Here is a 14021-nt window from a genome sequence, read left to right on the forward strand (position 1 = left end):
AGATATAGCATTCATGTACATGATTAAATGTCGAAAAACGTTAGCGCCTTCACTTGATTAATCACTCTTTAAATTAGCGGATAACATTGATTAAAATTACTTTGTAGGATTACCTTTCTGCTTGCTCCTCTGCTTGCAAGACTCTTTCATGAGCCACATTTACAGCTTCTTTATATAAGTAGAAGTAGAATATCAAAAATTGAAAAGAGTTAAACTAGTTACTTTCTCATCATATCAAGGGCAATTTTTTAAAAAAATTTCGGATGCGCATTATATTAACCTAAATTGTTGACATTGACTAAGGAGACGCTGACACTCAGATCAATCTGAAATGGAATTCAACGAACAAACGGCCCAAAAAGCGAACAGCGATCCGTGAAAAAATAGATTTTTGTAGGGATTTTTGTTCGACTTTATGAGATTTTTTAAGAGCACCGAAACTACAAAATATGACAAATCAATCTATTTTTCTGTCTTTTTGTCGAAAATATCCATGTATTTTTGTAGAAGGATTGACTAGCCTTCGTTCGTGCAATCATATAGTCTGCAAATAACTATTATCTTATGAATCATAATTTTTCTAATCACTTCCGGTGGTGCAAGTTTTGCTCCAAAAGCTCGCGCGTAGGCTTCCATTAATTAAATGATGATTACCTCGAAAACAAGCTCGGGACACCCAATTTTTCTTTCCAGATTTGGAATAAGCATTAAATTCCCATTCGGAAAATCGAAGTGTTAAAAAAGTTTAAATCGTTTTCCAAAAGGAAGGCAGTCACCTTAAATTTGAATGCACAGCACTTAAAACATGATGTAAAAACGCCAAACAAGAAATCATTTGCAATTTGAAACAATGTTATTAGTTTGATTTATTGCAATAGTAACTAAAGTTATAACTTAAAGTTTATGAAGTAAGCATACCTTTCAATTGAGTATTTCTGTCACTTGATTGCTTGCATTTAGCATGAGCTTCATACATAAATGAAAATATAAAAATGCATGTAGGCACTGCCTTATTAGTCTCTTGTCTATAGCGGAAGCTGCTCTTGCATTTCAGCTGCATATATATATGCTTGGCTTTTGTATATGCTAGGATTTAAATATTCGTTTTCAATAATGAATGTTGGAATCGAATAGTGAAATCAAGAATTCAAAAATAAAGTCATAAAGGCCTCTACGTGTTCACGCTTGTACTGGTTTGACTGTAAAAACAACCGAAGTCTTGAAGATTTATAAGCTAAATAAATGGCGAATATATTTTGTAATATGTACTCTTCTTTTTATATTTAATTCACTCCAGCATTAAAGTAATTTCACCTTTAGAAATGTTAAAACTCTTGAGAGAAAGTCTTTGATTTGTCGATTTGTCAAACGAATAGAAAGGTGGTAAAAATACGATCGTTCGCTAAAACACACACACCTGAATTACTATGAAGCTTACCCGTCACAACTATTTCTTCCAAAGCTTTGCGCTTTTTCCTCTGCTCATTCAAATTGCCTAGTAGCCTCTCTTTTTCTATGATAATCAATAGAAAGAAAGCTTATCTATTCAAGATTAATCTCATATCAGGCTTAGGCTTATCCGAAACACTAAAAATCGAACTCATACATAAAGCTGTATCATTGAAGTAAGCTTAGGAGTAGTACTCCTGGCTACCACAAAATAAAACCTTTCAGTAATGAGAATTAATTTAAGAAAGAAACCAATTTTAACGCTGTTAAAAAAATATTTCTAATAAAACTTCCTTACCTTGCTCGAGTTCCCTCAAAGAATTAAAAATGACGTCGACATGAAATTTCGGAGAACTTGCCATCGTAAAAGAAGCTTTGCTGCACAATTCGTTTCGATACTTTGCTTAAATAATAGTAAATTGAATGATTGAATATTTCTGAAAGCGTCAAGGTGTATAAGGAATTCTTTTCTTGCTGAAAAAAGGAAGAAATTTAAAGAAAACGAAGCAAAGAAACTTTGCACGTAGTTTCTTGTTTGCTTTTCACTTCAACTCGAAATTTCCCGCCAGAAACGGCGCACGCGCGTCGTATTTTCCCGCCTTTACGTACACAGGAAGCCCAGCAAACCAATCTCATTGCTTTTAAATTTGTGACTGGTCCATATGATCATAAAAACCGCTAAATTACTACATTAAAAATATTAAAAATACAAATAAAAATAAAAATAACAAAATAAAAATTTAATGATTTAACCAACTTAAACAAAATAGAACTTTGAAAAAAAAAAAACATCTATGTAATAAAGTAAGAAAAATCTTTGTTGAACTACTTTTCGTTTTGACCCGGAAGTTATTTTCTTTGCTGTATTCTTTTCATATTTAGCCGATGTTTGTTCATAAAAATTTTAGCATTTTTGTGGTTTTACCGAGACAAAAAGAGAACTAGATTTATACTCATTGTGTTACCTTCAGACCGCGATTACAGACACCGAAAAGCAACATTAAAAAGAAGTACGATATGAAGAATGCAAAAATGTACCTTGCTTGGGTTTCCTGTGCTTCGCGCTATCTTTGCGCCCACTAGCTTTGTATCCAGCGGAGCTTCTTTAAAATCCAATTATGCAATATACTATCCACGTTTTAGTAAAAGTCACGATAAAACGAGAGTATTTAGGCTTTTTATAGCACCTTTAAAACAAGAAAAAATTCAGAAAGATAATTTTGGGAGTTACTGAAGTAAGCAATATGGCTGACAAGTCGACTATCGAAGGAATCGGCCAACAATTACTTGATTCTTCAAGGTATGGATTCCATCCATGTTCGAAAATTAACGTTTACTCTCGATTCGATTCATTTTGTCGTATTTTTATCAAAGTCTAAATACTTGTTTATTGTATATTTATTAATCTAGTTTACACTCTGTAGAGGTTAGAAAGAGATTTTGGATTATTTACAGCATTGAAATTTCAACTCCATGATCAGCAACTCGAATCAGCTTTGAGCTGTTAATCCTTGGTTTGCAATCAATCCCAAGAGAGCACAATAACAAAAGGGATGTCCGCCATGTTGGAAGACATAACAAAAGAATTCGTTGAAAATAAATCTTTTGTCAAATTCTTCCAACATGGCGGCTATGACGTCTATTGCAAATGAAGAATACGAATCAGCTGTTTTTGTCTGGAGAAAAATTATTTATGACCTACAAATACTTTTTAGTGAAATGGCCTTGCGGAGACTTTTTTATCTCTTTCACCTGCTCTTTATAGATATTTACATTCACAACTCCATTATATTATTATCATCATTATCATCATCATCAACATCATCATTATCATCATCATCATCATCGTCATCATTATTATTATTTCATTTATTTATTTATTATGTTATTTATTTATAGACCCCTCTCAGAACGATTTCGTGCTCTTTTTACTCTTAAAAATCTTGGTGGTACTACAGCTATTGACTTTATATCTCAAGGTATAGTTCTGCTTGGGCAAGACATTATTCTTCTCATTTTCAAGTGTATATTATTATTGGTTCTGTGTTAAGGGGTTTGTGATGTAATGAGGTGTTCTCATACTGTATGTAGCACATGTAACAGTTGTTTTTCTTCTACAATAGGATTTGATGATCCTTCGGCTCTGTTAAAACATGAACTGGCATATTGTTTGGGTCAAATGCAAGTAAGTGATAGTCCTTCATAACCTGAAACAGCCTCAAGGCTGAGTAGGACTGTGCGATACAGTTGAAATATCTTATACTTGAATCAATAATTTTTGCTCTGAGTTCAAGAATTATTATTTGTATATTGATGAAATTTTACTCATTTATTTCACAGGATACACATGCAATCCCTATTCTAACAAAGTGAGTTATTTAGATGCTTTTTGGCCAATGGTAATTCAATGGTAATTTTATTCACTAAATCATATATTTTCTCTTTTCTACAAAGAGTTTTGAAAGATAAAAATCAGGAAGCAATGGTCAGACATGAGGTAAATATTCCTACTCTTATTTGATTTACGGTCACATATGAACTGATATTGCTTGCTATTAAAATAGGGCTTTATTCTTTTGGGCCTCAAGGTATTTGATTTCACTGATTGTAGGTCTCTTATGGCAGCTATGGTGTACTCACTGATGGAATTATATATTTTTCCTCTATCCCCTTTTAGAAATTATTGGTATTGGTAAAATAGAAAGATGGACTTTTCAAAACTGTTTTGTTAATATATTGGGTCGCTGGTTCAAGCTCAGCGGTTGCCACACATGTGAATTGAGAGTTTGTTTGATGTGTTGTTCTCTCCTATGCTACGAGGGTTTTCTCCAGGTTCTCTGGTTTCCTCCCTCTGTAAAAATCAACATGTGAGTTGAGCTTTGTGTGCATAGAATATTGATTGTAGTGGTAGTGTGTGTGAGCGAAAAGTGTCCCCAATTAGTGCGAAAACCCTTAGAATGACTAGACACTTAAATAAAGTGATTTATTTTTATTTTTAATATACCAATACATTGTATATATACATTTATTTTCTCATTTTTTGGTCAGGCTGGAGAGGCTCTGGGTGCTATTGGTTCTATGGATTCCCTTGAAGTTTTAAAAGAATATGAAAATGACCCAGTAATAGAGGTAGTGTCGTGGAAGTTTTGCCTTAATACCATCATATGTTTTTATCTTTGTTATTTGAGCAATCAGGTCAAATCAGAAATTAGAAGAGATGAAATGAAATGAGGTTGGTCAATCGATCAGTGGTTCAGTTGGTCAGACAGTTGGTCAGTCGGTCAGTCGGTCAGTCAGTCAGTCGGTCATTCGGTCAGTCGGTCAGTCAGTCAGTCAGTCAGTCCATCACTTGGTCAATTAGTCAGTTGCTCAGTCAGTTGGTCAGTCAGTTATTTCATTTTAATTTAATTTGTTTCATTTCATTTTCCAGGTTTCAGAAACATGTCAGCTTGCTGTAAGAAGAATAGAATGGTTGGATAATAAACATACACTTGAGGGAGACAAATTAAGGTTTGTGCATTCCTGGTTTTTTACTATTTTCCTAAAAAATGCATATAGACAATTTCAAAGACTTTGACAAATAACTCTTTTTGGTTCTGGTTTTCTTATGTCATTTACATGTATGTGGTTAACCTTTCAGTTCCAACCCATATAACTCTGTAGATCCAGCGCCACCAGCCCTGGATCTAGACATACCAAAACTAAAGAATCAATTACTGGACGAATCCAAGCCTCTCTTTGAAAGATATAGGTACTTGTTTAGAGTGTGTACAGAAAATGAATAATAATTACAGACATTTTTACCTTGGAGAAAGTGTTTTCCCATTTCAGACCAGGTGTTATTAATCCCTAGAGTATTATTTCTTTGTTTAACAGTTGTGCATGAGAAGAAACATGAATAAATGGATGTAACTAAACAAACTTTCTTATTCCTGAAATGGGAAAACACCCAAAGTCAAAAGGTCTACAAATGCTACACCATCATTGATTCCTTTTTTTTTTTCAAATATGAATATTATGTACTGTAAATGGGTAGTCCTCCCCCTCATCCCCCCCCCCCCCCCCCCCCTGCCCCTTCATGGAGAAATTGGGAAATCCCTAGGGGTGGGGGGTCAGAGAAAGAAAACAATTACCTAGTTTGTATGTAAGAAAATTTGAATTTCCAGGGGTAGGGTCTTAAAAAATCCTCTGTTGGGTGGAGATGGGTATTGATAATTTCTTGTACTACATAAAAAAATATTACAAACTCTCACTTAGACATACATGTAGGTATATTTTTACCAGGATGATCCATCTCACATTCTGACATTATTTGCTTTTTTTAAGGTCAATGTTTTCTTTGAGAAACGCTGGTGGCAGAGAAGCTGTGTTGGTAAGTTTTACTTGGTCTTACGAGCAGTGTCAATCCCCACTAATTTTCATCATTAAATATACTACATACAGTCAATTCAAAAAATGTTGTCATGTTGTCTACTCCAGCCTAAGTGACTGGACACCCCCAACCCTTTCAACTTGCCCCAAACATTCAAGCCATTACATGGTTGGGGAGGGATAGTTGTTTTCTGGAACCATAAAATTGGCAAAATAAATTGACTGTTAATTGTGTCTGCAGGTGTGCCTGCTCTCTCTGAGGAACTTCGGGACTTAACCCCAAACCTTTGAGAAACCATAAAATTGAGAAAAAAAATTAATTGTTAATTGCTTTTGCAGGCTCTTGCCGAGGGACTTAATTGTGAAAGTGCGCTTTTCAGGCATGAAGTGGGTAAGTAATATGAATTGTTTTTTGGATTACATGTAGTCTTGCAGGAAATATATTCAATCTTTTTTGGTTTTTATATACCCTTACTATTGCCATGTCGACTCCTATATATACCCCTTGCATGTGACCTCAAAGCAGCGCAATTTTGAAGACAAAACAAAGGAATTTCAATCACATGGGAATTGTAAACCTATTGTATGTCCTCCAAATTGAGCTGCATTTTGACAAACTGCAAGGGGTCTATTGTCAGGGATGCAATATGCCCTAATTTTTCCATATTATTCTATTATAGCATATGTTTTGGGTCAAATGCAACATGAAGCTGCTATTGAACAATTAGCTAAGGTAATTAGGGCAACAGCTGGCTTTGCTGGTTTACAGTATTGCATGTTATTGTGACTTCATCTCATTTACTTCTGGGGTCTTTGATTCCTGGTTTTGGTAGCACAGTTTGTTGGGCCTGAAGGATTTTATCCAGATTCTGTGGTTTTCCATGTAACGCCAATTAAACATACAAGTCTCAAATCAAGTTTGAGAATTTGCCTTGCCCTGACTTGTAGTTCAGTCAAGATGTTGTTTCAGGAATCAGAGCTCAAGAAAGGTTTCTTTCAGATGCTTTCTCAAGGCTACATACTATTAACTAATACATAATACATATTAATGTATTGGCTCTTTGATTTGACTGTGATATATTTTATTGTATATGTTTTCAGAACCTTGCAGATAAGGATGAAAACCCCATGGTCAGACATGAGTGTGCAGAGGCTCTTGGGTCAATAGCAAAGGTAATGAATATCACCTGATTTATCAAACCTAAAAGCAACACTCACAGCTGAGCATAGCCTCCTCAGTAGGCTACCCCATATATTCTTTGTTGGGATACCTGTGTTAAATTCTATAGCAGAGAAGAACTAGGAACGAGAAGAGGAGTGGGGACGATGGAGGGAGAAAAAGCGAGAGGAGTAGAATCTCCTCTTCTTCTTTGGCCCTCCCCTCCCCCTTCCCCCTTCGTACTCGCCACAGGGAGCCCAAGAAGCGAAAAGAGCCAAGGAGAAGCCTGCTGAGGAGGCTAAGCTGAGCAGTAAATAAATTAATTTTTAATGAATGTGTTAATGCATTATCAGTGAAGTGAATTAAAAACAGAAATGCTCACAGTCGTAATTTCCCTTGTTCTTCTGAAACCCCTCTCCCATGGAAGTTAAAACAGCTACTAATTCTCACTCCAAATTTAGCAAAGCAAACAGCAAACAGGGTCATTGGGAAGTTTATACAGGAATTGCTTGCACTCTTTGTAGTTTTTCTTTGTCCTTCAATCCCCCCTCCCCTCGTGGGATATTATAATAGTAACTAATTTTTGCATGGGCAAAATAACCATAGCAAAAACCCAATAGTGACCAAGGGAAAGAAATATATTTACATTATGATAGTAAGCATTTTTTTAATGTTATAATTTTTAGCCATCAATTTCCCTTTAATTGTTTTCCATCTTCTTTTCCAAGGATGACTGTATAAATATTCTTGAAAAGTACGCTTTAGACCAGGAAAGGGTTGTTAAGGTAAAACCATATACATTTGATATGTTGACAATGTAGATCAGTTGCTGGTCATGGTCACACACCAAATTAGTTCTAGCAGTAGTCATACCTTATTTCAGCAAAATGTTACTGGTCAAAATGACCTGCAAGCCAGAGGTTTGACCAGACAAGTCCCAGTTCGGGCTGCAAATTGTCCGATGTCTGGTCTCTATTTTAAGCCCTTGTTTCCCTCAGATCTTAGAGAAAATGATATCCAAAAAAATCTAGAAAATTTGCAAAACTGAAGTGTCACTTTTGCTCTTGATGATATTGTTTTAACTTCAACAGGAAAGCTGTGTAGTAGCATTGGACATGAGTGAATATGAACGTGGTGACCAATTCCAGTATGCAGACTCTCTATCAAAGACCAAGCAGAGCATAAAAACCCAATCCTAGCTAAATAATATCCATAACAATAACGATAACTTATGATAAATAAATATTTGAAAGAAATCTTAGAATTAGAGACAATTCATTATTCTAGATGGGCTGGTAAAGGTAGAGGGGAGGAGGGAGTTCCATAGATTAAATTTATAAAGAAATTAAAGGGGATCTTATACCCAAGGGCCTGGTTGTATGAAGGGTGGATAGCGCTTTCCAACAGATAAATCTTATCCAGTGGATAAAATTATTGAATAACAGCATCAACTTATCCACTGGATAAGGATTTATCCATCAGATAGCACTATCCACCGTTTGTACAACCAGGCCCTGTAGCCGAAGAAGATTTATACAAGAGAAAGAGGATCACTTGTTGAATGAATGAATATCTCAAGCACTTGGAAATGTAGAGTATGCTAAGACTTATTTTTTAAATCTTGTATAGGATAATGTTTTAATGAAATCAAAAACTTTTTACTCTTGCCCTGACATAAATAATGACTTTTCTCCTATATAAATGCTAATAATTAATGGCTAGAAAATGTATACTTGAGTCAGGCATACTCTTTGTGTTTCTCTAAAAACTTCCCATCAAACTGTTGATTAAAAAAAATTTTCAATTATTTTATTTCACATTGAAAAACAAGTTAAATGTCTATCTTGGAGGGTGTTTTTATGTACCAAATGATGGTTTGTGGCCAATCATTTAGTTCAAAATTTGATTACGAGCTACAGATTTAAATCAAATCAAATGGTACATATGCACTGTTAGTAGGTTATTTTGTACCACTCTACTGTTTTTCACAGTAAAACATTGAAACCATTGTTGTTCAAAACATCACAGGGAACCCAATTCATATTTTATTGTCATCTTTCACTTTTAACAAAAATGGGGCTTCCTGTACAAAATATAGGATTGCAAGTGTTTTTCCCTTAAGAAAATTACAAGCCTAAGGAACTTGATTGTAACGAGGGGAGATTGGGTGAGCTTGGAGTAAACTATATGTATATCACCGCAGGTGTAAAAAATAGCTTGGGCTTCCTGTGTCTTTGATACCGGAAGTACAGTCCTGGAATCGAAATTACACTGATTTCTTAGAAGTTTGATTCTTCGATTCTATAGAGTACGTATACGAGAGCACAATTTGAAGCAATGGGTCTTAAACCAGACCAGTTCGTTAAAGGCGTCGATGAAAACCTTTTCTGTGCAATATGGTAGGTTTAGTACGCTAACTGAGTGAGGCTTTTTACATGTAATAGAAAATAATATAGAGCAATCAGGATCTTTATTTCGTATTATTATTAATGATACCTATTTTTGAAATTCCAAGTAATTTGAGCTGTATTTTCCTAATTTTTCAATCACATTAAACATTTATACAAGCCATGAAGTATTTCAAGATCCTGTGAGCTGCAAAGATGGTCACACATTCTGCAAGGACTGCATTCACGAATGGCTCAAGACGAACGAGAAATGTCCCATGGACAATGGTTTCTTGACGAAGGAACATCTTGTCCGTGTTTTAATGGCCAGTGGAATCATAGACAATCTCGAAGTCTACTGTCATCCACGTACAACACAACACAAGCCAAGCGAAGGTTTATAGTGAAGGTTTATTTGTAATATTGCCATCTCAGGAGGGGCAAAGTCGTAAAGGATCAAAAACCATTTTTTAGTCAGGAAAAAAACATTATTTTGCTGAAGGCTGATCAGACAATGTTGAAAATAATAACTCGTTTGATATTCAAATATTCAGGGGCGGATCCAGGATTTTTTCAAAGGGGCTGGTTGTAGCATTGGTTGAGGTACTTGTTTGGCGAGAAAGTATCACAGGGTTCCCAAACGGAAGTAGATCTTATGATAATGATTATTTGCTGCAGGCAAGCATGGTTGTTTCAGGACCCACACGCGGCGTATAGAAAAAAAGCGAGCGAAATGTGTTTGGCACCTCTGTTTTAATAAAACTCGCGATGCTGTTGGTGTTGTCATGAAAAAAAAAAAAAAAAAAAAAAAAAAAAAAAATCACGATGGCTCTCATAAGGGGGGTTGCAACCCCCAAAACCCACCCCTAGATCCGCCACTGATATTTCATATATTATATTATCTGTAACACCAAACCTTTTGATGTCCTAAACGCGCAAAATTAGTATACATTCAATTGAGGAACGTTTCATTTTGAGACAGTGCTTTGATTATTGTTACCTCATTATGAGACATGCTAAAGTTGAAAATTGGCTCTCTTTCTCTCTTTCTCTCTCTCGTAGGATGTGACTGGGTTGGCAAACTACAACATCTTACGCAGCACAGAAAGACTTGTCCTTTCCAGGAGGTCCAGTGTTCTCATGTAGGATGCAACCAAACAATGTTGAGAAGAGAACTGGAGCACCACGAAGAGATATGTGACTTCAGAAAAGTGGAGTGCGAAATATGTGGTGTGGCAATACTTCAACACGAAAAAGATAAGCACACAAGAGACGACTGTTTACAGGCCCTGATATGTTGCCCTAACCGATGCAGCGATAAGCTGCAGCAACTCCTAATTGTTAAGGTTAAAAGGTAATGTTACTTGAAATCGTAAAAGATGTTCCATGTTGCATACCAAGGTGATGTGAATACCATCAGAGAATGTCTGTTCTGACATCATTTACGTACCATTCTCATACTCATTAATAATTCATGAGGAAACCAGCCAATCAATGGGCTATTTTTGGGTTACATGATGTTACTAGAAACCTAGTAAAGTCATGTGAAAGGACTGAATTCATTCTCTAGTAACTGGAACAAAATTAATTCAGTCCTAGTAACTGGAACAAAATTAATTCAGTCCTAGGACTGAATTAATTTTGTTCCAGTTACTCCAAGTCGAATAATTAATGAAATGAGAAGTCATTTCAAAGCCTCCAATATCGGACTGGACGGGATTTAAAGTCCGAGCAATTAATTACAGTCCTCGGCTGCGCTTCGGACTGGAAATAATTGCTTGGACTTGAAATCCCGTCCAGTCCGATATTGGAGGCTTTGAAATATTACTAAACCTCCGAAAATAAGCCCTGGGCTTATATTTTCCCAACGTGCCTTTTTGATCTTATTTTTGGTGGGGCGTATTTTTGGAAGTAAGGGTGTCAAATGCGAATTTTTGAAAATCAGAATTTTCTAAAATCTCTTAGGGTGTGGGAAAAGGAGAGAAGCGTGCATCGATATGGCTTATCCTAGGCGCTTTTTATATAAAATTTAATATTATTTGTTGTGTTATCTCCTAGGGGTTAAAAATCATTCAGCCACGCCCTTTTTTAAAGACTTCCGGTATCTTTAATTAGGGGTCTTTTTGAACATTTCCGACGAGCATCCCCGGTACTTTTTTCCCGGAGTCCCCCCCCCCCCCCCCCTCCCCCGGGATGAGTATAAAAACATGCATGCAACAAAACCTTTAGCAGCCATTTGAAATAGCTGTATTAAGTTCCTCTTGTTTTCATTCAAGTAATTATGCTATGACATTGACATGTGGTTCGAATGTTTTTTCTTTGCCCCCACTTATATAACATCCCCATTCACTTTGTTTTGCTGTTCTTGTTTACTCCTTTTCTTTTTATTCTTTTTTTCTTTTTGTTCATTCTTAGGATCAATATGCCTGATCATCTGTCTAACGTCTGTCCAAAGGCTCAAGTCGACTGTCCATACAAAGAGCAAGGATGTGAAGTGAATGTTGAGCGCCAAGATGTCGAGAAACACGTACAAGAAAACATGGCAGAACACATGATGTTACTTGCTAAGGAATGCTCGTCGCTAAAGAAACAATGTTCTTTCCTTTCCTTGAGGTGTTCCACGTTCGCCCAAGAGAACTTAGAGTTGAAGAATGAGTTACAACAAATGAAGGTAAGACTTTAGTTGCGAAGATGAATTTCGCTGCATCTTACGTATATCGTGCAGACTTTGATCCGGTGCTAACTGACTAACTGTCCTCTTTGAAAGCTTTTGCATAGACTTTTAGCCGTTCTGAAGTTGAGGAAAGCACTGGTTGGAGTTTCCATTGCAGTTCATTTTGGGGCTGTTTTAAGGGACATATTTCCAAGATGGCGCCTATTTGTGCGATGATAGATTGTGCGTAACCCGTTCACCAAACCCCAGGCATGATGTGATGCGCGACGCCTGCAGTCATGCACGTGAATATACCGCTGTCCAGACATTTTCGGCTACTCCACATCTTATATATCAATATGCATTAATGTGCATTGTAGGCACTGAGAATATTTGAGCCATTAGTCCTCGATCCCGAATGGGCTATGAGTCAATATGAGTCAAAACTCGACTACGTCTCGGTAGATATTTACCGATATTCACTTCGCCTTTGGTGAACAATTGTTAAAATACGCCGGCAGCCTAAGGATAAATTGAAATAATATTTTGATAATTTCCTCACAAAGAACTTCTTGCTCAACCAGATAAAAAAACAAAAACAGAAACGTGATAGGCGTAATAATTGGTAATACACATTTATATTACGCCTGCAGCTGAAGGACAAATTAAACTAATATTTGAAAAATATCCGCAGGACGAATTCCATAATCAACTCTTAGGAAACAGTAGCTACACCTGGGTTGTACGTGACTATCCTAACCTGGCCAAGAATCCCCCCAATGGACCTTCTATCAAAAGTCCACCTTTCTGGTTACGTGGGAATAAATGGTGCATTAGTTTGTACCCAAATGGAAACACTAAAGATGAAACAGGGTTCGTATCACTGTTTCTGAAGAAGATTGAAGAAGATTCACAGTCATTAAGTAACACCATGCCCATTACATCCCACAATGAAACAGAAATTCCTTACAGGTAAGCTTGAGTTGTGATTAAAAACAGAATCTGAAATAGAACAATTCGTTTATATTGCTAAATTTCTTTTAACAGACTGACTGTGATTAGCCAAAAGCCTGATACTGATGATGTCTCTCGTGAATCAAAAAGCATATTTACTGAACCGAAAAACACATGGGGATGGACGAAATTCATGAAATCATCTGATGCGTTTTCGCCGTCTTATTGTAACAATGGCAGATTAATCATCCAGTGTACAATACTCCCAAATAAACCAGAATAGGTTCCATGTCACACAGATGATGTACTTTCTACAGCCTACTGTAACAGTACCAATGGTAATCTAACCATCCAATGTACAATACAGTTAGATAAACCACAATAGGTTCCATGTCACACAGATGATGTACTTTCTACAGCCTACTGTAACAGTACCAATGGTAGTCTAACCATCCAATGTACAATACAGCTAGATAAACCACAATAGGTTGCATGTTGTACAGATGATGTACTTTCTACAGCCTACTGTAACAGTACCAATGGTAGTCTAACCATCCAATGTACAATACAGATAGATAAACCACAATAGGTTCCATGTTACACAGATGATGTACTTTGTATAGCCTACTGTAATAGTACCGATGGTAGCCTAACCATTCAATGTACAATACAGATAGATAAACCACAATAGGTTGCATGTTACACAGATGATGTTCTTTGTACAGCCAACTGTAACAGTACCAATGGTAGTCTAACCATCCAATGTACAATACAGATAGATAAACCACAATAGGTTCCATGTCACACAGATGATGTACTTTGTACAGCCTACTGTAACAGTACCAATGGTAGTCTAACCATCTAATGTACAAAACAGAAAGATAAACCACAATATTGTTGGTATGACAACATCAGAACCCTTGGTATGCCATCAAAAATGTTTATTCAAAAAATCATAACTCAGGAACCAAATGGTGAATTTTTTTAAAAACCGGAACATTTCAACTTTGTATCGACAAAAAAAGAAAACAATTCTGTAAGAGGGAAC

The 14021-nt window shown here is 36.2% G+C and overlaps 2 protein-coding genes across 2 annotated transcripts; both read left to right on the forward strand.

The window, feature by feature from the left end:
• The first annotated feature begins 2568 nt into the window (after positions 1–2568).
• LOC116288897 (deoxyhypusine hydroxylase) lies at positions 2569–8235 on the forward strand. The gene is made up of 14 exons (XM_031695760.1): positions 2569–2749; positions 3349–3428; positions 3573–3634; positions 3790–3818; positions 3904–3946; positions 4498–4578; positions 4880–4959; positions 5090–5200; positions 5776–5821; positions 6160–6211; positions 6501–6553; positions 6922–6993; positions 7708–7764; positions 8071–8235. Exons 1-14 carry the CDS (start codon positions 2694–2696, stop codon positions 8176–8178), a joined length of 930 nt encoding a protein of 309 aa, XP_031551620.1. The 5' UTR covers positions 2569–2693; the 3' UTR covers positions 8179–8235.
• A 1007-nt stretch (positions 8236–9242) lies between these two features.
• On the forward strand, positions 9243–13675 carry LOC116288895 (TNF receptor-associated factor family protein DDB_G0290883). The gene is made up of 6 exons (XM_089029814.1): positions 9243–9378; positions 9548–9762; positions 10429–10720; positions 11782–12037; positions 12714–12991; positions 13067–13675. Exons 1-6 carry the CDS (start codon positions 9317–9319, stop codon positions 13254–13256), a joined length of 1293 nt encoding a protein of 430 aa, XP_088885940.1. The 5' UTR covers positions 9243–9316; the 3' UTR covers positions 13257–13675.
• Positions 13676–14021: the final 346 nt, after the last annotated feature.

Source organism: Actinia tenebrosa, unplaced genomic scaffold (genome assembly GCF_029948245.1).
Source record: "Actinia tenebrosa isolate PJP-AT-01 unplaced genomic scaffold, QUT_ActTen_1.0 PGA_scaffold0__85_contigs__length_37466705, whole genome shotgun sequence".
Classification (NCBI taxonomy): domain Eukaryota; kingdom Metazoa; phylum Cnidaria; class Anthozoa; order Actiniaria; family Actiniidae; genus Actinia; species Actinia tenebrosa.

Excerpts from the sequence above, each read along its gene's own strand:
- LOC116288897 (XM_031695760.1), top strand. The coding sequence starts at position 2,694 with ATGGCTGACAAGTCGACTATCGAAGGAATCGGCCAACAATTACTTGAT. Across the intron at positions 4,579-4,879 it reads AAAATGACCCAGTAATAGAG|GTTTCAGAAACATGTCAGCT; the intron begins GTAGTGTCGTGG and ends TTCATTTTCCAG. Across the intron at positions 6,212-6,500 it reads GCTTTTCAGGCATGAAGTGG|CATATGTTTTGGGTCAAATG; the intron begins GTAAGTAATATG and ends ATTCTATTATAG.
- LOC116288895 (XM_089029814.1), top strand. The coding sequence starts at position 9,317 with ATGGGTCTTAAACCAGACCAGTTCGTTAAAGGCGTCGATGAAAACCTT. Across the intron at positions 9,379-9,547 it reads AACCTTTTCTGTGCAATATG|CCATGAAGTATTTCAAGATC; the intron begins GTAGGTTTAGTA and ends CATTTATACAAG. Across the intron at positions 9,763-10,428 it reads ACAACACAAGCCAAGCGAAG|GATGTGACTGGGTTGGCAAA; the intron begins GTTTATAGTGAA and ends TCTCTCTCGTAG.